At 47.4% G+C, this 25,700-nt stretch overlaps 1 protein-coding gene across 1 annotated transcript in view; it reads right to left on the bottom strand.

Moving 5' to 3' along the window:
- Positions 1–18,558, bottom strand: part of rcor2 (REST corepressor 2) — a 29,478-nt gene extending 10,920 nt beyond the window's left edge. The window contains 13 exon segments of the mRNA XM_070439414.1: positions 786–921; positions 1,167–1,230; positions 5,176–5,196; positions 5,199–5,211; positions 5,214–5,298; positions 7,421–7,582; positions 9,136–9,188; positions 10,257–10,287; positions 10,289–10,338; positions 10,459–10,496; positions 10,498–10,513; positions 15,357–15,472; positions 18,098–18,558. Of these exon segments, the coding sequence (XP_070295515.1) occupies positions 786–921; positions 1,167–1,230; positions 5,176–5,196; positions 5,199–5,211; positions 5,214–5,298; positions 7,421–7,582; positions 9,136–9,188; positions 10,257–10,287; positions 10,289–10,338; positions 10,459–10,496; positions 10,498–10,513; positions 15,357–15,471 (784 nt within the window). The 5' untranslated portion in view covers position 15,472; positions 18,098–18,558.
- Between the last annotated feature and the right edge of the window lie 7,142 nt (positions 18,559–25,700).

Genomic DNA, 25,700 nt, shown 5'->3' with positions numbered 1-25,700 from the left:
ACACCTGTGCTGGTTGTCCATCTCGTTAGTGGGAAGGTGTTACACCTGTGCTGGTTGTCCATCTCGTTAGTGGGAAGGTGTTACACCTGTGCTGGCCCAGTGCTCCAGTTGTCTTGGTAGATGTGGAAGGTTAACACCTTTTAGTTGGTGCTCCAAATTTCGATTTCTAGACAAACATTCCTTTATCTGATCTTCCCTGTTTTTGTTTTAGCTCCACCGTTTTGGTTTGCTTCCTGTCTTTAAGTTTTGGTGTGGGTTTTTCTTTTGTTTTCCTCTTCTTGGGCAAATTTAGTGGCTCTCATGAGGTGAGTGTCTTTTAGGTTCCAGTTGTTACCCCCTAAAACTCCACCTACTTTGTTTTGGTTGTTGTTGTCAGTGACTCTTTGTTGGTTTTCTTGCTGGGGAACGTGACAAAAGCTTCAGCTGTAAGCTAGCAAGGAAAGTTAGCCTACAAAGCTAGCTGGAAGCTACAGGTACCTTCCTGCATTGTAAAGTTTTTCCAGCCTGTATGGACATTGTTTTGAGAACAGTAATTAACAGTTTCTACATGCCAGATGGCACTAGTAATGAATGACTCAGTGGACCAGGCACTTTGCTCTATAAAAGGGCTGCGCTGACAGACTTCAGTCTCTCAAGACATTTGACAGAAGTTTGAGTTCTGAACGTAAACAAAAATTCCAGTAACGAACTTTTGTTTTTTTAAATCGAAAAAAGTTTTGGTATACCATGCAACACTAACGCACGCGCACACCTGGATAAAGAAACCCGGTGTGTGTCTAAGGTACCTTTAGGTGGTCTCCGACGAGCTCTCAGGGGGTGGTGGCGGTACTGAGCCCCAACAGACTCCTTCCTCTGTGGGTTAGACCGGCCTGGCGCTCCCCTCTCTCCTCCAGAACCACTGGAGCTCTGCTGTTTCACTGTCTGGAGGGTCCGTACACAGACATTTAACCTTTATTTAACTAGGCAAGTCAGTTAAGAACAAATTCTTATGTACAATGACGGCCAAACCCTCCCCTTGTGCGCTGCCCTATGGAACTCCCGATCGTGGCAGGTTGTGATACAGCCCGGAATCGAACCGGGGTCTGTAGTGACGCCTCTAGCACTGAGATGCAGTGCCTTAGACCGCTGTGCCACTCAGGAGAAGAGGAACACTTCATTCTGCTCACCTCTTTCTTGGTGTCGATCTCAAAGTCGCTGTCGCTGCCCGGGTCTCCCTCTATCTCATCATTGCTGAGGGAGGGAGGAAGGGATGGAGAGGGGGAGGGATGGGGAGAGAGAAGGGGATGACGATAGGGAGGAGAGAGGGAGGGAAGGAGGGAGCGAGAGAGGGAATCGGGAGAGAGAGACGGATGGAGAGAGGGAGGGATGGGGAGAGAGAAGACATGGAGAGAGGGAGGGATGGAGGGGGAGAGAGATTATGAGGGAGGGATGGGGAGAGAGAAGAGAGTGGAGAGAGGGAGGGATGGATGAGAGGGAGGGATGGGGTAGAGGGGATGGGGAAGGGAGGGAGGGGAGAGGGAGGGATGTGAGAAGAGGGAGGCGATCTGGGAGTAGAAGGATGGGAGTGGAGAGACTGGAAGAGAGAGGGATGCCAGAGAGAGAGAAGGGGTAGGGATGATGGAGAGAGAAGACATTGAGAGGGAGGGGATGTGGGAGAGAGAAGAGGATGGGAGGGGAGAGGAGACAGAATAACTGGTAGGGGAGAGAGGGAGGGTGGGAGATGCGTGGCTGGAGGGAGAGGGATGGGATGGGGGATGAAGACATGGTGAGAAGAGGGATGGGAGAGAAGAGAATGAGAGAGACATGGGAGAGGGACATGGGGAAAGAAATGACGATTGGAGAGAGGGAGGGATGGAAGAGAGAAGATGTGGAGACGAGGGAGGTGGAGAGGAAGAATGAGAGAGGTGGGAGAGAGGAGGTCATGGGGAGTGAGAAGACTGGATGGAAGAGGGAGGGAATGGGAGAGGAGAAACATGGAGAGAGGGAGGGATGGGGAGAGAGAAGGACATTGGAGGAGAGGAGGGTAGGGGGAGAGAGAAGAGATGGAGAGAGCATAGGGAATGGGCGAGCGAGAGAAGCAGATTGGAGAGTTAGGTGAGGGATGGGGAAGAGGGAGGGATGGGGATGAGAGGAGAGGATGGGGAGAGAGGGAGGGGATGGGTGAGCTAGAGAGAGGATGGAGATAGGGAGGGAGTCCGGGGGAGGGAGAGCGGAGATGAGGGAGGGACTGGGGAGAGGGAGGGATGGAGGAGTGAGTGGGAGGATAGGGGTAGAGAGGAGGGTGGAGGAGAGAAAGACATGGAGAGAGGAGGGGATGGAGAGAGAAGACATGGAGGAAGAGGGAGGGATGGGGAGGAAGAGCATTAGGAGGAGGATGGCGGAGAGAGAAGAGATGGGAGAGAGGGAGGGATTTGGGGAAAGGGAGGATGGGAGAGAGGGGAGGCGAGGGGAGGAGAGAGGGATGGAGAGAGAGAAGACATGGAGAGAGGGTGGGGAGAGAGAAGACAATGGGAGGGGAGGGGGGGGAAGGGGATGGGAGAAGAAGGATGGAGAGAGGGAGGGATGGCACGAGAGAGAAGACATGGGAGAGAGGGAGGATGGGAGAGTGGAGGTATGGGGGGAGAGAGAAGACATTGGAGAGAGGGAGGGATGGGAGGGGAGGAGACGATGGAGAGAGGGAGGGATGGCGGAGAGAGAAGGACATGGAGAGAGGGAGGGAATGGGAGAGAGAAGAGATGGAGGAAGAAGAGGTGTGGGAGAGAGAAGAGATGTGAGAGAGGGAGGGATGGGAGAGAAGGGAGGCGATGGGGAGAGAGGGACGGATGGGTGAGAGAGGGGGAGGATGGGGAGAGAGAGGGATGATGAGAGGGAGGGGATGGGGAGTAAGAAGGACATAGAGAGTGGAGGGATGGGGAGAGAAAGAAGATGGGAGAGAGGGGGGGTGAGAGAGGGTGGGGGAGGAGGAAGGATGGAGAGGGTGGGAGGGAGGAAGGGATGAGAGAGGGAGGGATGGGGGAGAGAGAGACATGGAGTGATAAAGAGGAAGGGATGAGTAAGTGAAAGACCCCGAGCGATTCATTTTTGTACATTCTTACTTTCATATCTATTTACCCTTTCAAATCCTTCACTCTTAAGGGCTCCCCATCCTTGTCTCTCTCTAACCCGCTCCCCCCAATCCTTGTCTCACTTCTAACCCCCCCTCGTCTCTCTTGCTAACCCTCCCTCGATTCCTTGTCTTACGTGCTAAACCCACCCTCCATCCTCGTCTCTCTAACCCCCCCCAGTCCGTCGTCTCTCTGCTAACCCCCCATTCTCGTCTCTCTCTAACCCCCCCCTATCCTCGTCTCTCTCTAACCCCCCCCATCCTGTGCTCTCTAACCCCCCCCAATTCCGTGTCTCTCTCTAACCCCCCCCATCCTCGTCTCTCTCTAACCCCCCCATCCTCGTCTCTGCTCTAACCCCCCGTCTCTCTCTAACCCCTGCCCCCGTCCTGCGTCTCTCTCTAACCCGCCCCCATCCTCGTTCTCTCTCTAAGCCCGCCCCCCATCCTCGTCTCTCTCTACACCCCCCCCCCGCCCCCCTCGTCTCCTCTATACCCCCCCCCTGTTCTCTCAATAAACCCCCCCCTCGTCTCTCTGCGAGTGAGCAACTTCCCTGCCACAAATAGCAGGGTGGAGCACGCGCAGCAGGTATATTTCACTGGTCATCCCCAAAGCCAATTCCTCCTTTGGCCGCCTTTCCTTCCAGTTCTCTGCTGCCAATGACTGGAACGAATTGCAAAAATCACTGCAGCTGGAGACTCATATCTCCCTCACTAACTTTAAGCGTCAGCTATCTGAGCAGCTTACCAATTGCTGCAGCTGAACACAGGCCATCTGTACACAGCCCATCTGTACACAGCCCATCTGTACACAGCCCATCTGTAAATAACTACCTCATCCCCATATGTTTTTGTTTTTCTGCTCTTTGGCACACCAGTATTTCTACTTGCACATCCTCATCTGCACATCTATCACTCCAGTGTAAGTTGCTATATTGTAATTTCTTCACTACTGTTGGCCTATTTATTGCCTTACCTCCTTACTTCATTTGCACACACTGTAAATGAGAACTTGTTCTGAACTGCCTACCTGGTTAAATAAAGGTGAAATAAATAAATGAAATGTAAAATAAACATCACTAGAGGAACAGAGGAGGAGTAGGATGAGGGTACGGCTAAAAGCTATAAGAACTGGTCGTCTAGTGCGTTGGGAACAGAGAATAAAAGGAGCAGATTTCTGGGTGTGGTAGGATAGATTCAGGGCATAATGTACAGACAAGGGTATGGTAGGGTGCGAGTACAGTGGAGGTAAACCTAGGCATTGAGTGACGATGAGAGAGGTTGCATCTCTGGAGGCACCAGTTAAGCTAGGTGCGGTCTCCGCATGTGTGGGGGTGGGACAAGGGGGCTATCTGAGGCATGTTGAGCAGGACTAGGGGCTCCTCAGTAAAATAAAACAATGAGAGCTGCCCTAAACAACAGTATACAAGGCATATTGACATTAGAGAGAGGCATAAAGCCATCACAGGTGTTGATTGGGAGAGCTAAGACAACAACGGGTAAACAGCTAGGACAACAACAACAGGTAAACAGCTAGGACAACAACAACAGGTAAATGGCGATGAATGGGCCGAGAGGGTCAGTTAGCTACACACAGGGCCTGAGTTCGAGGCTGGGGCCGACAGATAAACAAAATCGGGACTCCCAATCACAGCTGGATGTGAAACAGCCTGGAATCAAACCAGGGTCTGTAGTGATGCCTCTAGCACTGAGATGCAGTGCCTTAGACCGCTGCGCCACTCGGGAGCTCTTGTGTATGTTGAATTTTGTTCCTTTTAAAATGGCATAGAAGGCCCTTCTTGCCTTGTTTCTCAGCTCGTTCACAGCTAAGTGGAAGTTACCTGTGGCGCTGATGTTTAGGCCGAGGTATATATACATTTACATTTAAGTCATTTAGCAGACGCTCTTATCCAGAGCGACTTACAAGTTATATAGTTTGTGTTCTCTAGTCTCTCCCCTCCCCATGTCTCCCTCCTGTCCACCTCCCACCCCTCCATTCCTTCCCCCTCTCCTACCCTCCATTCTCCATTCCTCCTACCCCCTCCATTCCTTTCCCTCTCCACTCTCCTCCTCACCCATCTTCCTTGTCTGTCTTTCGACCAGTCTTCTAGCTGTCGGTCCATAACACTGGTTCTGGTCCTGGTCTTCCTTCAGCTGTAGTAGTACCGACCAGCCTGAGAACCAGCTTTATCAGGCAGCTCCAGAGAGAAGGGGGGGGGACAGAGAGAGGAGGAGGGTGGAGCGAGAGAGAGGGAGGGGGGGCGAGAGAGAGGGGGCGAGAGAAAGGGGGGCGAGAGAAAGGGGGACAAATAGCGAGAGAGGGGGGGACATAGCGAGAGGGGGGAGCGAGAGAGAGAGAGGGAGGGGGGACAGAGCGAGAGAGAGAGGAGGGGGAGACAGAGAGAGAGGGTGGTGAGAGTTTAAAATTACACTCTGGTTCTCCAGTGTAAAAGGTTAATAACCTTTTGTCAATAGGGGGTGCTGTTAGCACTTTATTTTTTTTTACATTGCCAATAATAAACTGCCTTAGTAGTCAATTCTTGCTCGTACAATATGCATATTATTGTTATTATTGGATAGAAAACACTCTAGTTTCTATAACCGTTGGAATATGTCTCTGAGTGGAACAGAACTCTTATCTACAGCACTTTCCTGACAGGGAGTGAGATTTCAGAAATCTTGGCCTCTGGTCCAGGTCAGTTTTAATGCCCTGTGAATGCTATGAGGATACAAACACTGCCTACACTTCCTCTAGATGTCAGTAAGTGGACAATTTGAATGGAGTCGATTGCGCAATCCAGGGCCTGTATAAAACAGAAAAGACCGGAAGTAGCTCTTTTTGGATCCTGCGCTGGACGCATGCAAGGCGTCGGCCCGACCCCTTTCCAAGCCTTGGTTTAGCCAGTAATATATCGCCGGTCATTTTTTTACTGTTATAGTGTTAAAAACATCATAAGGTAGTTAATTTAAACCGTTTTAATAGCAATTTATATCCGTTTAGTGCGATTTTGAGGCATTTATTTGTGACTCTCTCCATGAGCTGGGCACGTTTCCTGTAACATCCGAACGTTATTGGCCATTTCGACGCGGCAGAGGGCATCTTTCGACCAAAAACGATTAGACCGGAGAAAGGATACATTGCCCAAGATCTGATGGAAGAACAGCTCACAGTAAGAACTATTTATGATGATAAATCGCTGTTCTGTTTGAAAAATTTTAAACGCATATATCGCCATTTTGTTATGTGTAGCTTCGCTTTGGCGGACCGGTATTGACAGTAAGGTAATTTTTGAAATGTAAGTCAGCGATTGCATTAAGAACTAATTTGTCCTTTCGATTCCTGTCAACCCTGTATTTTTTTAGTCAAGTTTATGATTAGCTATCGATTAGACTAGATCACTCTCAAGAGATAGCGCCCGACATTTTCAGGCCAGTTTTGCTACTATTCTCATTGTATAACCACGTTTTTTGTGGTCAAATATGCACATTTCGAAACAAACTCTATATGTATGTTGTAATATGATGTTACAAGGAGTGTCATCGGAAGAATCTGAGAAGGTTAGTGAAAAATTAATATATTTTGGTGATCATAACGTTCGCTCCCGTTGCCTTGGATTCATGCTGGGGTAACGTTTGCACATGTGGTATGCTAATATAACGATTTATTGTGTTTTCGCTGTAAAACGCTTAGAAAATCTGAAATATTGTCTGAATTCACAAGATCTTTGTCTTTCCATTGCTATGCTTTGTCTATTTTATTGAAATGTTTATGAATGAGTAAATTGGTAATACACGTTGCTCTCTGTATTTTTCTAGTCGAATTGTGATGGTGGGTGCAATTGTAAACTATGATTTCTACCTGAATATGCACATTTTTCTAACAACTATCCTATACAATAAATATGTTATCGACTGTCATCTGATGAGGTTTTTTCTTGGTTAGTGGCTATCAATATCTTTATTTGCCGAATTGGTGATAGCTACTGGTGGAGAGAAAAAATGGTGGACAAAGAAAAATGGTGTCTTTTGCTAACGTGGGTTAGCTAATAGATTTACATATTGTCTTCCCTGTAAAACATTTTAAAAATCAGAAATGATTGCTGGATTCACAAGAAGTGGATCTTTCATCTGGTATCTTGGACTTGTGATTGAATGATATTTAGATGCTACTATTTACTTGTGACGCTATGCTAGCTATGCTATTCAGCTTTTTTACTGGTGGGGGGTGGGGGGTGCTCCCGGATCCGGGTTTCTGACTCGGTAGAAGTTAAACAGTGTTTTCACAACGCTCCAGTGTAGCTCCCCAGTAAGTGTCCTCACCATCTGTTGTATACGATGGAAGCTCTTGCCATGGAAGCTGAAGGCCTGTTCAAACAGGACTTTGTCCTCTACGGTCCACTCCTCAGGAAAGGGAGTGAAGTTAGCCAGGTCAGCAAGGGAACACTCCACATCATGTTTATGCCACAGCAGCATCCCCAGGGCCTGGACAGACAGACAGAGAGCAGTAACATTTAGACCCAGGGCCTGGACAGACAGACAGACAGACAGAGAGCAGTAACATTTAGAGACAGGGCCTGGACAGACAGACAGACAGAGAGCAGTGACATTTAGACCCAGGGCCTGGACAGACAGCAGTGACATTTAGAGACAGGGCCTAGACAGACAGACAGACAGACAGACAGACAGACAGAGCAGTGACATTTTGACCCAGGATAGGGGGACAGACAGAGAGAGAAGTAACATTTTGAACCAGGGGAGGGGGACAGAGAGAGAAGTAACATTTTGACCCAGGGGAGGGGGACATACAGACAGAGAGAGAAGTAACATTTTGACCCAGGGGTGGGGGACAGACAGACAGAGAGCAGTGACATTTTGACCCAGGGGAGGGGGACAGACAGGAGGATTAATTCCCAGTGTCACCTTACTCCCTATTTAGTGCATTATTTTGAACCAGAGCTCTATGAGATAACTACACAGAACATAAATATAAAACACAACATGTAAAGTGTTGGTCCCATGTTTCATGAGCTGAAATAAAAGATCCCAGAAATGTCCCATACACACAAAATGCTTATTTCACTCAAAATTGTGAACAAATTTGTTTACATCCCTATTAGTGAGCATTTCTACTTTGCCAAAATAATCCATCCACCGGTGTGGCATATCAAGAAGCTGATTAAAACAGCACAATCATTACACAGGTGCACCTTGTGCTGGGGGACAAGGGAGTGTGAAATTTGTTTGCTGACTCCAGGATTGTCCACCAGAGGTGTTGCCAGAGAATTTAACGTTAATTTCTCTGCCACAGGCGTTTTAGAGAATTTGGCAGTACGTCCAACCATAGAATTTGTATGGCGTCGTGCAGCCGAGCGGTTTGCTGATGGCCACATTGTGAACAGAGCGCCCCATGGTGGCGGTGGAGTTATGGTACGGGCAGGTATAAGCTACGGACAACGAACACAATTGCATTTTATCTTTACCAATTTCTATCGGTCGCCATCACCTCATGTTTCAGCAGGATAATACACAACCCCATATCGCAAGGATCTGTACACAATTCCTGGAAGCTGAAAATGTCCCAGTTCTTCCATGGCCTGCAAACTCACCAGACATGTCTCCCATTGAGCATGTTTGGGATGCTCTGGATCGACGTGTACGACAGCGTGTTCCAGTTCCCGCCAATATCCAGCGACTTTACACAGCCATTCAAGCGGAGTGGGACAACATTCCACAGGCCACAATCAACAGCCTGATCAACTCTATGTGAAGGAGATGTGTCACGCTGCATGAGGCACATGGTGGTCACACCAAATACTGACTGGTTTCCTGATCCACGCCCCTACTTTTTTAAAGGTATCTGTGACCAACAGATGCTTATCTGTAATCCCATTCATGTGAAATTCTGAGATTAGTACCTTTTTTTATTTATTTTTTATTGGCTGATTTCCTTGTGAACTGTAACTCAGTAAAATCTTTGAAATGTTTTGTTTATATTTGTTCAGTATATTTCCTGTTTAAAGTCAGATTGACTGTACCTGTTCCATGTTGTAGCCATGCTTCTCTTTAGCCATCAGAATATACTCATCCACTGGGGGGAGAGAGGAGAGAGAGCAGAGGAGAGGGAGAGCAGAGCGGGAGAGTGAGCAGAGGGAGAGTGAGCAGAGCGAGAGTGAGCAGAGCGAGAGAGGGAGGGAGGGAGAGTGAGCAGAGCGAGAGGGGGAGAGTGAGCAGAGCGAGAGGGAAGGAGTGAGCAGAGCGAGAGCGAGAGAGGGAGAGTGAGCAGAGAGAGCGAGAGAGGAGGTGAGCAGAGCGAGAGGGGAGAGTGAGCAGAGCGAGAGGGGGAGAGTGACGAGGCAGAGGGGGAGAGTGAGCAGAAGCGAGAGGGGGAGAGTGAGCAGAGCGAGAGGGGGAGAGTGAGCAGAGCGAGAGGGGGGAGAGTGAGCAGAGCGAGAGGGGGAGAGTGAGCAGAGCGAGAGGGGAGAGTGAGCAGAGCGAGAGGGGGAGAGTGAGCAGAGCGAGAGGGGAGAGTGAGCAGAGCGAGGGGGGGAGAGTGAGCAGAGCGAGGGGGGAGAGTGAGCAGAGCGAGAGGGGTGAGTGAGCAGAGCGAGAGAGGGAGAGTGAGCAGAGCGAGAGGGAGAGGGGGAGAGTGAGCAGAGCGAGAGGGAGAGGAGGAGAGTGAGCAGAGCGAGAGGGAAGTGAGAGAGAGAGGAGAGTGAGCAGAGAGAGGGAGAGAGAGCAGAGCGAGAGAGAGTTGAACAGAGTGAGCAGAGAGAGGGAGAGTGAGCGGAGTGAGCAGAGGGAGCAGAGGGAGAGCGAGAGAGCGAGAGAGGGAGAGTGAGAGCAGAGCGAGAGTGAGAGCAGAGCGAGAGGGGAAGCAGAGCGAGAGGGGGAGAGTGAGCAGAGAGAGAGAGTGAGCAGAGAGAGAGGGGGAGAGTGAGCAGAGAAAGGGAGAGTGAGCAGAGAAGGGAGAGTTGTTTATTATCTACTCACATGCTTTGGCAATGTTAACATATGTTTCCCATGCCAATAAAACCCTTTAATTGAATTGAGAGAGGCAGAGAGAGAGACACAGCAAGAGACGAAAGAGACAGGAGAGAGGACAGCAGAGACAGAGAGAGAGAGAGAGAGGGAGAGATAGCAGATAATTTGTGTTTACACATGGCGTCAGAGATGAGGCTGTTGGGCGCACCACACCAGCATACTCCTCTGCTCCTTCTCATTGTAGCGGCTTGGAGTGTCTGTGCAACACACACAACACGTTAGTCATACATTCCTCATTTTCTCTCACTCCATCTGTCACATACACAGCCAAATAATCAAATCCACCTCCCTCTCGTCCCCCCTTCCCTCTTTGGTACCTGGGTTTAACTCAGGTATCTGTGCCTGGTAGCTCCTCCACTCGAATCATACTGTCTGTGGAGAGAGAGAAAATAGGGATGAGTGGAGGAAGAGAGACATCAGCAGAGAGAGTATTAGCAATACGCCCAGAGAGTTTAGCGATAAGCCCAGAGAGAGAGAAAGCGTTAGCGTTAAGCCCAGAGAGAGCGTTAGCGATAAGCCCAAGAGAGGAGAGAGAACGTTAGCGATAAGCCCAGAGAGAGAGAGAGGAGTTAGCGATAAGCCCAGAGAGAGAGAGGTTAGGATAAGCCCAGAGAGAGAGTAGCGATAAGCCAAGAGGAGAAGTTAGCGATAAGCCCAGAGAGAGAGAGAGTTAGCGATAAGCCAGAGAGAGAGAGAGAGTAGCGATAAGCCAGAGAGAGAGAGAGAGTAGCGTAACAAGAGAGCGAGAGTTAGCGATAGCCCAGAAGAGAGAGAGTTAGCGATAAGCCCAGAGAGAGAGAGCGAGAGTTAGCGATAAGCCCAGAGAGAGAGATATTTAGCGATAACCCCAGAGAGAGACAGACGAGCAGAGACGAGCGCGTGAGAGATTTGTCTCAGGCTGTTGTCGTAGTGCACCGATTCAGCTGCCCTCCGCACCGGTAGACGAACTGTTGCCATTTTGAACCATTCATGTGCAGGGGCACAAACTCTGCTTCCTGCAGGCCCAGAGAGCAAATCAAGTGCCTATAGGCCTACGCTGGCCAATCGGATGGCTCAGATTATCGTGTCTGCAGTAATGTAGCCTGGCATAAAGAAAGCTACTGTGAGATTTCAAGATGTTTAAATCCACGACTAGAGAGAGACTGTCAACGATACAGCCAAGAGCTGCTGTTTTTAAACTTTAAAACCACGACTAGAGAGAGACTGTCAACGAATACAGCAAAGAGCTGCTGTTTTTAAACTTTAAAACCACGACTAGAGAGAGACTGTCACACGAATACAGCAAAGAGCTGCTGTTTTAAACTTTAAACCACGACTAGAGAGGACTGTCAACGAATACAGCAAGATCTGCTGTTTTTATGAGTGACTTCATGTTTAAAGTTCTTACTCAGCACTGTCAACACACTTTGTATTCAACACTTTTATAATCCATAAAATGCACGTTCTATTTCACTCAGCGCTACAAGCAGTGCAGCTGTAATGAATGAGTAGGAAAGTGTATCTATAGGCTTTGTTGTTGTTGTTGTTAGTGGATTGGTCTTTTTTAATATCAAGGACCTGCGTTTTCGACTCTTTCTCTACCGCACCTGCTGTCTCTAACTCTGAATGATCGGCTATGAAAAGCCAACTGACATTTACACTCCTGAGGTGCTGACCTGTTGCAGCCTCGACAACCACTGTGGTGATTATAATTATAATTATTTGACCCTGCTGGTCATCTATGAAATTTGAACATCTTGGCCATGTTCTGTTATAATCTCCACCCCGGCATAGCCAGAAGAGGACTGGCCATCCCTCAGAGCCTGGTTCCTCTTAGGTTCTTCCTGGGTTCTGGCCTTTCTAGGGAGTTTTTCCTAGCCACCATGCTACTACATTGCATTGCTTGCTGTTTAGGGTTTTAGGCTGGGTCTGTATTAGCACTTTGTGACAACTGCTGATGTAAAAAGGACTTTATAAAATACATTTGATTGATTGATTTCACTTTCTCTGTTCACAGGAGTGTTTGAATGAATGTTTACATGAAGCAGAACAATGTGGTGCGACTCGAGTTTTGCCGTCAGCTGGAAGACGGTGTCTCCTTTGGTCAGTGTCAGAGGAGGAAAGAGAGAGCGGAGGGATGTTGAGAGACGGACCCTCAGTCTGCTGCCTCTCCCTGAGACGGACCCTCAGTCTGCTGCTCTCTCCCGAGACGGACCCTCAGTCTGCTGCTCTCTCCCTGAGACGGACCCTCAGTCTGCTGCTCTCTCCCTGAGCACGGACCCTCAGTCTGCTGCTCCCTCCTGAGACGGACCCTCAGTCTGCTGCCCTCCCTGAGACGGACCCTCAGTCTGCTGCTCTCTCCCTGAGACGGACCCAGTCTGCTGCTCTCTCCTGAGACGGACCCTCAGTCTGCTGCTCACTCCCGTAGACGAACCCTCAGTCTGCTGCTCACTCCTGAGACAGACCCAGTCTGCTGCTCTCCTCCTCTGCTGAGACTGACCCTCAGTCTGCTGCTCTCTCCCTGAGACGGACCCTCAGTCTGCTGCTCTCTCCTGAGACGGACCCTCAGTCTGCTGCTCTCTCCCTCTCTGAGACTGACCCTCAGTCTGCTGCTCTCTCCCTGTGCAGACGGACCCTCAGTCTGCTGCTTTCTCCCTGAGACGGACCCTCACTCTGCTGCTCTCTCCCTGAGACGGACCCTCAGTCTGCTGCTCTCTCTCCTGATGCGGACCCTCAGTCTGCTGCCTCTCCTCCGAGACGGACCTCAGTCTGCTGCTCTCTCCTCTGCTGAGACTGACCCTCAGTCTGCTGCTCTCTCCCTCTGCTGAACTGACCCTCAGTCTGCTGTCTCCTCCTCTGCTGAGACTGACCCTCAGTCTGCTGCTCTCCCTCTGCTGAGACTGACCCTCAGTCTGCTGCTCTCTCCCTCTGCTGAGACTGACCCTCAGTCTGCTGCTCTCTCCCTCTGCTGAGACTGACCATCGGATGCAGTCACCATCAGCCCAGTAAAATAAAAGCACATGATTTAAAAATGTATACTCACTCAGCTGTGTTTCACAAGTAATACAACAATAGGATCTATTACCGGTATGATCATATAGCCTACCTCAAATGTAGAAATATACATTTTAAGAAATGGCCCAAACAACAATGCATCGGTAGGGCAATTCAAGCAAAGCCAATATGCAGTGATACTGTATTGGGCCTATAGCTTCCTTCCGTTTTTTTAAAGTCATGCTATAAAAATAAAAATAATAAATCTGAGCGGTAGATCTCAGCTTGCATTTTGACTCAAAGTGATATTGACTCAGAAAAATAAGTTTGGTGACCACTGTTCTAGAGTTTTTCCCTGTTAACACCATCAACGTTTCCCTTTACTGTGGCAAATGTGATCGACTGACCACAATATCAGCCACTTTTAATGCAACATACCTGGGGGGATAAAAATAAAAAAACTATGCAAAATATTTTTTTGTAGGATTCTATTGTATAGACATGCACTACTCAGCACAGACTAGTGCACCATAACCAATCAGAGCTGCAGTAGGCCTATATGCATATAGACAATTGCCATATATGGATCTGTGCCAGGCACTTTGAACTGGACTGTGTTTACAGTATGAGCGGTCGTGAGTAGATGCGCTTGTTTTGAGATCATAGTGAGAGCTGCATGTAGCCACGTGTGCACATTTTGTTCATATCCTTTGCCAGTTAGTGAGTTATTAGCACAGTTATAGATCAGTTGTAGTCAGAAATAGGGGAGTGACTGCTTCCTACAAGGGCACAAAACGAGTACATTTCTAGACATCTTTGAAAAGCCAGTCATGTAAAGAGCTTCTTTTTTTTTTGGTCTTAAAGGGGCAGTGTTGTATTTTGAGACAGGCTTGAATAAGCTAAGTAGCCAATAGGTAATGTATCACATTCTCTGTAATAAATGGTATGGGAATAATAATGCATTTTATTTTGTAACGTGATATCTTGCATCAAACAACATGTCCAGTCACCACCTTGTCAGAGGGACAAGTGGATAAACAGGTTAAATGTCAAGCCCTGCATGTTATTTTTTTCAAAAGTCTAATGGAATGTAGGCCTTCATTGAACACTGAATGATAGAACAGCTGTTTCCATGTTAAAATATTATGGGATGCATTTTCTCCATTGTGTTCGATTCCAGGCTGCATCACAACCGGCCGTGATTGGACGTCCCATAGGGCGGCGCGCAATTGGCCCAGCGTCGTCCGGGTTTGGCCGCCGGTAGACAGTCATTGTAAATAAGACTTTGTTGTTAACTGACTCGCCTAGTTAAATAATGGTTCAATAAATAAAATAAAGACCACTCCGTTAGGCCTACATTATGATCAAATATCCTCAGTAGCCACTGTTACACCTGTAACTTAATGAGGGTACAGCCTCAGTTATCTACACGGCCACTGTTACACCTGTAACTTAATGAGGGTACAGCCTCAGTAGCCTACTGTTACACCTGTAACTTAATGAGGGTACAGCCTCAGTAGCCTACTGTTACACCTGTAACTTACTGAGGGGTACAACGCCCCTAGTTAAGCCTACCGTTATCACCTGTAACTTAATGAGGGTACAGCCTCAGTAGCCTACTGTTACACCTGTAACTTAATGAGGGTACAGCCTCAGTGTTCACACTAAAGGCGCGCTGGAAGTTGCACATGTCTTAAACGGAAGCAAAGAGAACGAAATGGGGAGGGACTGTGTTTTTTGTCTATTGTGAACTCTTCAGTGCTTTTGTGTGTGTGTGTGTGTGTGTGTGTGTGTGTGTGTGTGTGTGTGTGTGTGTGTGTGTGTGTGCGCGTATTTTGCTGTCATGAACTGAGTTGGTATGCAGACAGTATGATGAGACAGTAGTGAGCGCGATTACAAGCACACAATAATGAGATTTATTGTGGATAGTTAGATTAATATAATAGTTTGATTAAAACTTGTAAATTCTTTGAAAGAACAATTTCTCTAATAATCCTGTTGACACGGACACATCTGAGATCAGGCTGCCTGATGAGACTTTTGATAAACGCAGAAAAAAAATCACCAATCAAAATAAACTTTCTACCATGTTATTTTTTGCCCGTGTACCCGAATTTGACCAACAGAAACTTGTTTAAGTTGCAAAAATGAAAAGTTTCAACTGTTTGACGGAATGAATAGACCCATTGTGTGTGTGTGTGTGTGTGTGTGTGTGTGTGTGTGTGTGTGTATACGTGCGCACCGTGAGCGTGCTCCTCATCGCTGCTGTCCTCCTCCGAGTGTTGGTTGTTTCCATTGGTTTTAGCCCTGCTCCTAGACAGAACGCCGCTCCCCGACCGCTCCATCACCGAGGGCATACTGCAACACACACACACAGATAAAACACACATACACTACATCACTGAGGAAAAGTCTTGTCACCAATCAGCACACACATGAACTCAACCCAGCAACAAAATACCAAACATCCAAAGCCCTCAGTATAGCAGATTAACAATCTGTTTTTCACTAAGTACGGGTACATGGCAGTAGGCTGAGTACGACATCAGTCATGTAAAAACGTTACTCTCCTTAAAACACCGTTAGATCATAATTTATCTAAGAATACGCCGATTTAAAAACACAAGTTTTTAAGAGCAATCTTTCAAATGATTAGGTCATGTAAAGACCTTTTTAAGCCGAGTTCCAGCGGTGTGTATTTGATCTGTACGTCTGTTAACACCAGCAGTTCAAGGCTCTCTCTCTTTTGTGCAACTGAAGTGAGTTGGGAACAACTGAAAGCATCTTAGTTTGAAATAGTTTTCACATACAAACTTCATCTGTCCGAACTCAGAATCAAATGTTCTTCCCAAAAATAACGTGGTCAGTGTGGCAGAGCGTTTATTTTGATTGGTGATTTTTCTGCGTTTATCATAAGTCCCATCAGGCAGCCTGATCTCAGATGTGTCCATGTAAACAGGAGTATTAGGGAAATTGTTGTGCTTGCAAAGCATTTAAACGTTTTAAAACAAATTATTATATTAAAAAATCAGACTATCCACAATAAATCACATTATTGTGTGCAATGTAACCGTGCTCACTACGGTCTCATTCTCATAAGCCTCTTACTGTCTGGTTTTCAACACCAACTGCTCATAATAGCAAAAATACACATATATACCAACCTGGTATGAGAACATTTCGTATTATTCTGTACGTAAATCCGAGACACTCCAAATAGTACGATATGTATCAATTTGTGGACGTCCATCACTCCATTTCGTAAGATATGTTACGAATTACAATTAGTATTATGTATATGTTACGAATTCGCAAAACGTAACATATGTTACGAATTCGCAAAACGTAACATATGTTACGAATTTGCAATGAGTAGTTAGCGATGCTTATGCCTTAAGTAACCATATGTTTTATGTAATCATACAAAAACATCACACTAAATGGAACATCTCGGACATACGTACAGAATAATACTAAATTCTCTGAGACCAGGTTGCATATACACACACTCAAACAAAAGCAATTTAGAGTTCACAACAGACAAATAACACTGTAAAATCCAGTATTAGGCTACACAATGAGGAGTCACATGTTCAACTATCAAGTGGGGAAACATCAACACACACCACACACACACAAAACTATGTGTGTGTGATGTGAAGTTAGTAAGATATGAAGTAAGTTTTGTGTCTTGAGGGGGAGGGCTAGCGCGCTAACGTTCGTGCAGTGACACAAAAGACTAGACGGTCACCTCAGGACAAGACATCTTCCGGTTTCAAATGTTCCCGTTAAACCGACTTTGTCGTTATACCGACCCCACGAGACGTGAAACGAACTCTACATACAGTTATCAAATTAATAGAACAGTTGTACATTCAATAGCTGTCATTTTTTTGGAGGGTACATTTTGTCGAAAAAAATGGGTCTGTCAACAAGAGCCGAGTTCCACACAATGTATGCATCATCATCAAAGTTCACTTAACTGTAATATCACGACAAAACACAACACTACAATTTTAGGACGTATGTTTTTTTTGTGTGTGATGATAACCTTTACAAGCCTAATTGAAGAAAATAATTTCCTGTAATACTGATTAAAAACCACTCAAAAGAAAATATTGCAGTAGTATAGTGTTTGGCCTCATTCACAATGCTGTTGGCCTTTGTCTACTATCCTAATGCTGGTCTAAGCCACACAAACGGTGCCAGTCTGTGTGTAACAGTAAACTCACACTTTAGGTTAGAATTGTAGACTAAACAAGGCAACAACAACAACAAAAAGTAAATTTCATGGCAACAGAGATAAACTATATGAACAAATATCAAAGTTATTTATCGATATCATTAATGTCCCACCGGTCGCCAAAGCCCGCCCCTTTCACTTTTTTTGTTGCAACTTGATTGATTGATTACATCAACCAGCCAACACATTTCTACAGGGTAGCTAGCTATCTACGTTAGTTGCAACATAGCCTTAGCAATCTTGCCTTAACTTTTACAACGTGTAAAAAATATTAGCAAGAAACTGGCTGACTAGTTACTAAGCTATTTTCCCCTAATATTAATAATAACAGCTATTGGAAAGTAATTCATTTGGGACACTAGCTAGTTTGAGTGCTACTGGCCAAAACACATTCATTTCAACCATTACCTATTTCCAGAAAAGTCTAGCATTGGAATCCTATCCTGGTAACTATTACCACTATGTTGCTTCCAGAAAGGCAGTTACAATCCATATTAATCAATTATACAGATAATATTTGGGTTTAAGTATCAGTTCACCTCACAAATTACTAAATCTATTTTTTCTTTCTCGTATTCTCCAAAGTTGGGAAATCTTTGTCACAATATCTCATATTCTCACTCTTCCTCGACTCTCGCTCAAACCACATCCAAATTAGAAGTGACAAGAATACAACAACGTGTGTTCCCATAGAACCGGCTTTTAAAAAACATTTAATAAATAATGAAATCTTGTCCCACCTCCGTTCTCTCCTCCTTTCCTCTGCCCTCCGTTGATAATATATCTTTCAACTTTCAATCCTTTTGTTATCGCCAGGCTAACGACGTTGCTCGCTACGGGGGGTGGAGGAGGGGGGGGGGGTAGCTAGTACTATTCCAGTTGTTGGTCGCTACTAGTTGGCGTTGTGGACGTTTTGGATTCGTTGTACAAGTCGGGATAGCATTTCAATTCAGTAGCTCACCTGCCTATTTTGTGGTCCTCGGGCGTTTTTCTCTCATTCAAAACTTAGCTACGGCTTTCTCCACAGCTAATAGGACGCTTAACTAGAAAAAAAAACAAAAATAAACTTCACCTTCAAAACGGCTTAATTTTCATTCATTTGTTGCCTAAGTGGGTCTTCGCGTATACAATAAAACAGCTTGCACGTAGAGAAGCGGAGAGTGTGCCGGGAGAACCTAACCAGGCCTCGGAGGGGAGAGGTGTACATCCGCAACCGTCGGATTGCTCCTCGCCTCTCCCTAACTAACTTCAATAGCAGAAAAGTAGTCCCCTGTGCAAGTTGGACAGACATACAAAAGATGGCTTGTTGTGGGGCAAATACACATGCTTGCTGTTGCCTCGAATGTGTTATTTGGTCCAATTTAGATGCATTTGCGTCTAATCAATCGTTGATGTAGAGACAGATCATCATTTTCTTTAAAATGTTGGCCCACAAATACATTGCTGGTTTTAATCCAACCCTACATTGTATACTGGAATAGTAGATGTCTGAAATTGAAATGTTTACAACAACAAAAAATCAAGTGTACCTGCTATCGTACAATCACATAAATTGGGAACTACTTGCGCGGAGTGATTCGTCAGCTGTGCATCTCTGTGCTGCGCTCGGGCAGACTTGCTGCTCTGTACGATGTATGCCTGGAAAGGAAAAGGGGGGCCGTGTGTGTGTGTGTGTGTGTGTGTGTGTGTGTGTGTGTGTGTGTGTGTGTGTGGTGGGCTGGTGTGTGGTGTGTCGTGTGCTGGGTGCCGCACGCCGGCACGCACGCAATGGTGGAAAACGATGGATTTCAAATTTGACACAGGCAACCACACCACACACACACTGATGGACAGGTCTTCATACATTGCTATTCTGTCTGCATGTCTGTCTCACAAAGCAAACATGCGGCCATGCTCGGTCATACAGCAACACTTGTGGCACATCCTCTCTCTCTCTCCTCTTTCTCCCTCCCCCTCTCTTCACTGCTCCAGCCTCTATGTCCTCACTATCTGTTTGTCGTTTCTTCTCTCTCCCTTCTCTCATTCCTATCCTTCTTTCCTTCCATCTCTCCTCCTTCCCGTTATCTCGTCCCTTCCTCTACCTCCTCCCTCTCTTTTCTCCCTCTCTTGCTCCTGACTCACTCCTCTCTCTTCTCCTCTATCCATTTTAAACGCTCCTCTTTCCTCTCCTTCCCTCTCTATTTCTCCACTCGCGCCATTATGCATGTGTTCTTCTGTCCCCTCCCCCTCTTCTCTGTGCTCTGTCTCCTCTCTATGTCCTGTCCCTCCCCCTCCCTTTCTCGTGCTCTGTCTCCTGCTCTATGTCCTGTCCCCTCCCTCCTTCTCTGTGCTGCTTCTCCTCTCTATGTCTGTCCCTCCCCCTCCTTCTTCTGTGCTCTGTCTCCTCTCTATGGTCCTGTCCTCCCCTCCTTCCCTGTGTGCTTTGTCTCCTCTCTAATGTCCTGTCCCCTCCCCTCCTTCCCTGTGCTCTGTACTCCTCTCTATTCCCTGGTCCCCTCCCCTCCTTCCCTGTGCTCTGTCTCCTCTCTATGTCCTGTCCCTCCCCTCCTTTCCCTGTGCTCTGTCTCTCTCTATGTCCTGTCCCCTCCCCCTCTCTTTCTCTGTGCTCTGTCTCCTCTCTATGTCCTGTCCCCTCCCCCTCCTTCCTGTGCTCTGTCTCCTCTCTATGTCCTGTCCCCTCCCCCTCCTTCCCTGTGCTCTGTCTCCTCTCTATGTCCTGTCCCCCTCCCCCTCCTTTCTGTGCTCTGTCTCTCTCCTATGTCCTGTCCCTCCCCCTCCTTCCTGTGCTCTGTCTCTCTCTATGTCCTGTCCCTCCCCTTCTTCTCTGTGCTCTGTCTCCTCTCTTAGTCCTGTCCCCCCCCTCCTTCCCTGTGCTCTGTCCTCCTCTCTATGTCCTGTCCCCTCCCCCTCTCTCCCGTGTGCTCTGTCTCCTCTCTATGTCGCTGTCCCCTCCCCCTCCTTCCTGTGCTCTGTCTCCTCTCTATGTCCTGTCCCCTCCCCCTTCTCTGTGCTCTGTCTCCTCTCTATGTCCTGTCCCCTCCCTCCTTCCCTGGCTCTGTCTCCTCTCTATGTCGCTGTCCTCCCCCTCCTCCTGTGGCTCTGTCTCTCTCTATGCTGCTGTCCCTCCCCCTCCTTCTCTGTGCTCTGTCTCTCCTATGTCCTGTCCCTCCCCCTCCTTCCTGTGCTCTGTCTCCTCTCTAATGTCCTGTCCGCCCTCCTCTTTCTCTCCCTCGCTCGCAAAACCACCAATGTATCTGTTCTTCTCTTTTCTCCTCCCCTTCAAGCTTTCCTCTTTCCCTCCTTCTCTATCTCCTCTCCTTAGATCTCTCTTACCCCCTGTTCTGTCGTCTCGTCTCTCCCTGTTCTCTCTCTCTCTCCGTGTTCTCTCTGCTCTCTCCCCTGTTCTCTCTCTCTCTCCCTTTCTTCGCTCTCGTCTCTCCCTGTTCTCTCTCTCTGCTCTCCCCGTGTTGCTCTCTCTCTCTCCTCCCTGTTCTCTCTCTCTCTCCCGCTGTTCTCTCTTCTGTCCCTGTTCTCTCTGCTCTCTCCCCTGTTCTCTCTCTCTCTGCTCCCCTGTTCTCTCTTCTCGTCTCGTCTCCCTGTTCTCTCTCTCTCCTCTCCCCCTGTTCTCTCTCTCTCTCTCCCCTGTTCTCTCTCTCTCTCCCTTTTCCTCTCTGTTCACCGCTTCTCTCTCTCTGTTCCTCTCTCCCTGTTCTCTTCTCTCTCTCCCCTGTTTCTCTTCTCTCTCTCCCCTGTTCTCTCTCTCTCTCGTCTCCCTTTCTCTGTCTCTCTCTCTCCCTGTTCTCTCTCTCTCTCCCCTGTGTCTCTCTCTCTCTCGTCCCTGGTTCTCTCTCTCTCTCTCCCTGTTCTCTCTCCGTCTCTCCCCTGTTCTCTCTCTCCCCTGCTTTTCTCTCTCTCTCTCCTCTGCTCTGTTCTCTCCTCTCGTCTCTCCCCTGTTCTCTCTCTCTCTCCTCTGTTCTCTCTCTGCATGTGCTCTCTCCCCTGCTTCTCCTCTCTCCCGTCCTCCTCGGTTCTCCTCTCTCTCTCCCTCTCGTTCCGTCTCTCTTCTGTTCTCTCTCTCTCCCCTTGTTCCTCGCTCTCTCTCCCCATGTTCTCTGGCTCTCTCGTCTCCCATGTTCTCTCTCGTCCCTCTGTTCTCTCTCTCTCCCCTGTTCTCGCTCTCTCTCCCCATGTTCTCCTCTCTCTGCTCCCTGTCTCTCTCTGCTCTCCCCTGTTTCTCCCCTCCCTCCTTCTTCCCCCATGTTTCTCTCTCTCTCGCTCTTTCACTTGTCTCTCTCTCACTCTGTTCTCTCTCTCCCCCTGTTCTCGTCTCTCTCCCCTGTTCTCTCTCTCTCTCCCCTGTTCTCTCTCTCCCTGTCCCCCTGTCTGTCTCTCTCTCTCTCCCTGTTCTCTCTCTCTCTCCCGGCTGTCTCTTCTCGTCTCTCTCTCCCCTGTTTCTCTCTCTCTCTCTCCCTACATGTTCTCTCTCTCTCCCTCTCGTTCTCTCTCTCTCTCCCTGTTCTCTCTCTCCATGTTCTTTCTTCTCTCTCCCTCTGTTCTCTCTCTCTCGCCTCTCTTCTCTCCTCTTCCTGCTCTCTTCTACCCCCCTCGTTTCATTTTCCAAAACTCACCGACTGTTATGTGTAGGCTACGACTTCCTTCTCTCACTCTCTCTCTCGTGTTCACTCTGTCTTCTTCTCTACAGTCCTTCGACCTCCTCTCCTCCCCTCTCCCTCCTCCTCCTCCCTCCGCTCCATCACCACATCTCCTCCCCTCCCCTCCATCACCTCTCCCTACCCCCCTCTCACTCTCCCCTCTCCTCACCTCCCCTCCCCTCCTCCTCCCCTCCCCCTCCATCACCTCCTCCCTACCCTCCTCCTCACCTCCCCTCCCTTCCCCCTCCTCCTCCATCACCTCCTCTCCAGTGATCTACTCATTCCCCTTTCTCTCTCTCTTGCTCTTCCTCTCCTCGGTTCTCCCCTCCCTGTACTCTGCACCCCCTCCATTTCTCCTCTCTTCCCCTCCTGTCCCCACATGACTCTCTCTGCTCCCCCTCCCTCTCTCTCCTCTGCACTCCTCTCTCCTCCCCTCCCTCTCTCCTCTGCCACTCCCTCTCTCTCTCCCCTCCCTCTCGGTCTGCCTCCCGCTCCTCTTTCTTCTATTTTTCTCCCTCTCCCTCCCCGCCCTCTCTCTAGAGGCTGCTTCTCTGTTTGTTAGCCCTGTCTGTCTGTGTCTGTCTGTCTGTCTGTCTTTTCTGTCTGTCTGTGTTCATCCTGTGAGGCCTGCTGTAGCAGATATATCATTTTCCTCCTAACCAGCTCGCTCTGTCTGAACACACACACACACACACCAGAGAATTCTCGTATAAACAGGTCTATCAGCTGGTGAAATTAGGACAAATAAAAACTGACATGACACTGTCTGAATGTGTGTGTATGTGTGTGTGTGTGTGTGTGTGTGTGTGTGTGATGAGAGAGGAGAGGAAGGTTGCAGATACACTGGCTACGTCTTCACGGTCTTAATATTCAGCCTATGACAAATGATTAATTCATATTTTTTAATACGAAAGCAAACCAATGTTGTTCACATCAGATGGAGAAAATGTAGATGTAATGGAAGGAATGCAAGGAAGACAGAGAGAGAGAGAAAAATAATGAGGCAGAGAGAGAGAGAGAATGAGAGAGATAAGTAATGAGGGAGGGAGAGAGAGAGAAAGAATGAGGGAGAGAGAGAGAATGAGAGAGATAAGTAATGAGGGAGAGAGAGAGAGAGATAAGTAATGAGGGAGGGGGAGAGAAAGAATGAGGGAGAGAGAGAGAGAGACCAAAAGTCCAGTAGCATAACAATCCCTAGTCCTTGGGCACTTCATGAAGATCTGAAAGGATTGGATAGGTTTAAGCAATATGGTAGTAACTTCAACTAGCTAGGAGGAATATTCACCTCCATATTGCTTATACCTATCCAGTCCTTACAGATCTCCTGTGCGATAGAGGCTAAGTCGCTGCTTCTGTACAGGCCGTTAGTAACTCCTCCACACCCAAACAGTAGTAGTTTAGGCCATAACGGAAACCGTCGCGGGCTGCGAGTTCGAACTCCATGACCCCCCCCCCTCGCGCCCCTCTTCCCAAAAGCCATCTCCCCGTCGCGAGACAGATTACACCAAGACAAAGGGTTGTGGGCGGGGCTTACTGAGGACGGCCCAACTGGTCTGTAGGGAGGGCTATCCTCAGTATCCACTTCCCTCTGATCCAGCGCTCAGCAGTGCGTGTGTTCGGGTGTGTGTGTGTTGTGTGTGTTGTGTGTGTGTGTGTGTGTGTGTGTGTGTGTGTGTGTGTGTGTGTGTGTTGTGTGTGTGGTGTGGAACACAGACCAGTATATAGGCCTGTATGAAACTCAACATATGGATGGGCTGCCTTCCATAAAGGGCTCGGAAAAGAATGGTCTACCCAAGAAATGGCGCCCACGTCATTATCACATTATTTCCAAATTAACATAACCAGCTATTCAACAGCAGCAGTTGCATGTTCTGCAGTCAGGATTTAAGTGTACAAATAAAAAAACGAATATAACGATAAAATGCATGATGGACTATGGCAAGGCGCTAATTCAGTTAGATGTAATTATACATTCTATAATGGTCATTTGTGGAACTTTTCCGAGTAGCATCTTGTCCCATACCGCCATCCTGTGGCCAAACGTGGCAATGTAGATTCCATGAAGACCTCAAGATCAAAGATGAGAAGTTATTCTTCAGATGTACGAGATCTTACGTTTCTTGGCAATTTCTCGCATAGAATAGCCTTCATTTCTCAGATCAAGAATAGACTGACGAGTTTCAGAAGAAAGTTCTTTGTTTCTGTCCATTTTGAGCCTGTAAACGCCCTCCCTTTCTTCTATCCGGAAAATTTCAACAACTTTGAAAGTTTCTTCAAGTACAGTCGCAAAAACCAACAAGCACTATGATGAAACTGGCTCTCATGAGGACCGCCACAGGAAAGGAAGACCCAGAGTTACCTCTGCTGCAGAGGATAAGTTCATTAGAGTTAACTGCACCTCAGATTGCAGCCAAAATAAATGCTACACAGAGTTCAAGTAGCAGACACATCTCAACATGAACTGTTCAGAGGAGACTGTGTGAATCAGGCCTTCATGGTCTAATTGCTGCAAAGTAACCACTACTAAAGGACACCAACAATAAGAAGAGACTTGCTTGGAAATCTCTCCTTTGGTCTGATGAGTCCAAATTTGAGATTTCTGGTTCCAACCACTGTGTCTTTGTGAGACGCATAGTAGGTGAACGGATGATCTCTACATGTGTGGTTCCCACCGTGAAGCATGGAGGAGGAGGTGTGATGGTGTGGGGGTGCTTTTCTGGTGACACTGTCAGTGATGTATTTAGCATTCAAGGCACACTTAACCAGCATGGCTACCACAGCATTCTGCAGTGATACACCGTCCCATCTGGTTTGCGTTTAGTGGGACTATTATTTGTTTTTCAACAGGACAATGACCCAAAACACACCTCCAGGCTGTGTAAGGGGTATTTTACCCAGAATTAAAGTGATGGAGTGCTGCATCAGATGACCTGTCCTCCACAATCCCCCAACCTCAACCCAATTGAGATGGTTTGGGATGAGTTGGACCACAGAGTGAAGGAAAAGCAGCCAACAAGTGCTCAGCATATGTGGGAACTCCTTCAAAACTGTTGGAAAAGCATTCCAGGTGAAGCTGGTTGAGATAATGCCAAGCGTGTACAAAGCTGTCATCAAGGCAAAGGGTGGCTACTTTGGGTAACCATGGCTTATAATATACTACCTAAACGAAAGATTCTCAATAAGGAATGGTGTTGTATTTGTTGGAGGAACATATTTCGATATCCTCTTACACACTGCTGTAGGTGACATCGTGAAAGTGAAGTGTAATAAAAAATACAAAAATGAAATCAGAAATTTACATTTCAGCAGATGCTCTCATCAAGAGTGACTTATAGTAAGTTTCATACTGGTCGAATCTATAACCCAGGCGTTGTGAGCACCACGCTCTACCAACTGAGACACTGTTGATCCAGTGTAGACTTTGGACAACCATGCCTCAATAGCGGCAATCGATTTATTGTCTCCAAAAATATTGCCTACCTCAGCCCCTCTTAAATAATTACTATAAAAAAATCATTATTCATATTTTTACAACAAAATAAATAAATAAAATAATATACAAGGTTTCTTATCTATTCTTTAATTTTTTTATTTTTTTTAATCTTTATTTAACTAGGCAAATCAGTTAAGAACAAATTAGTATTTACAATGACGGCCTACCAAAGGGGAAAAGGCCTCCTGCGGGGACGGG

The sequence above is a fragment of the Salvelinus sp. IW2-2015 genome, unplaced genomic scaffold (genome assembly GCF_002910315.2).
Source record: "Salvelinus sp. IW2-2015 unplaced genomic scaffold, ASM291031v2 Un_scaffold1619, whole genome shotgun sequence".
Taxonomy (NCBI): Eukaryota; Metazoa; Chordata; class Actinopteri; order Salmoniformes; family Salmonidae; genus Salvelinus; species Salvelinus sp. IW2-2015.
Note: the sequence above shows the minus strand (reverse complement) of the source record. Positions and strands in the feature narration are given on the sequence as shown.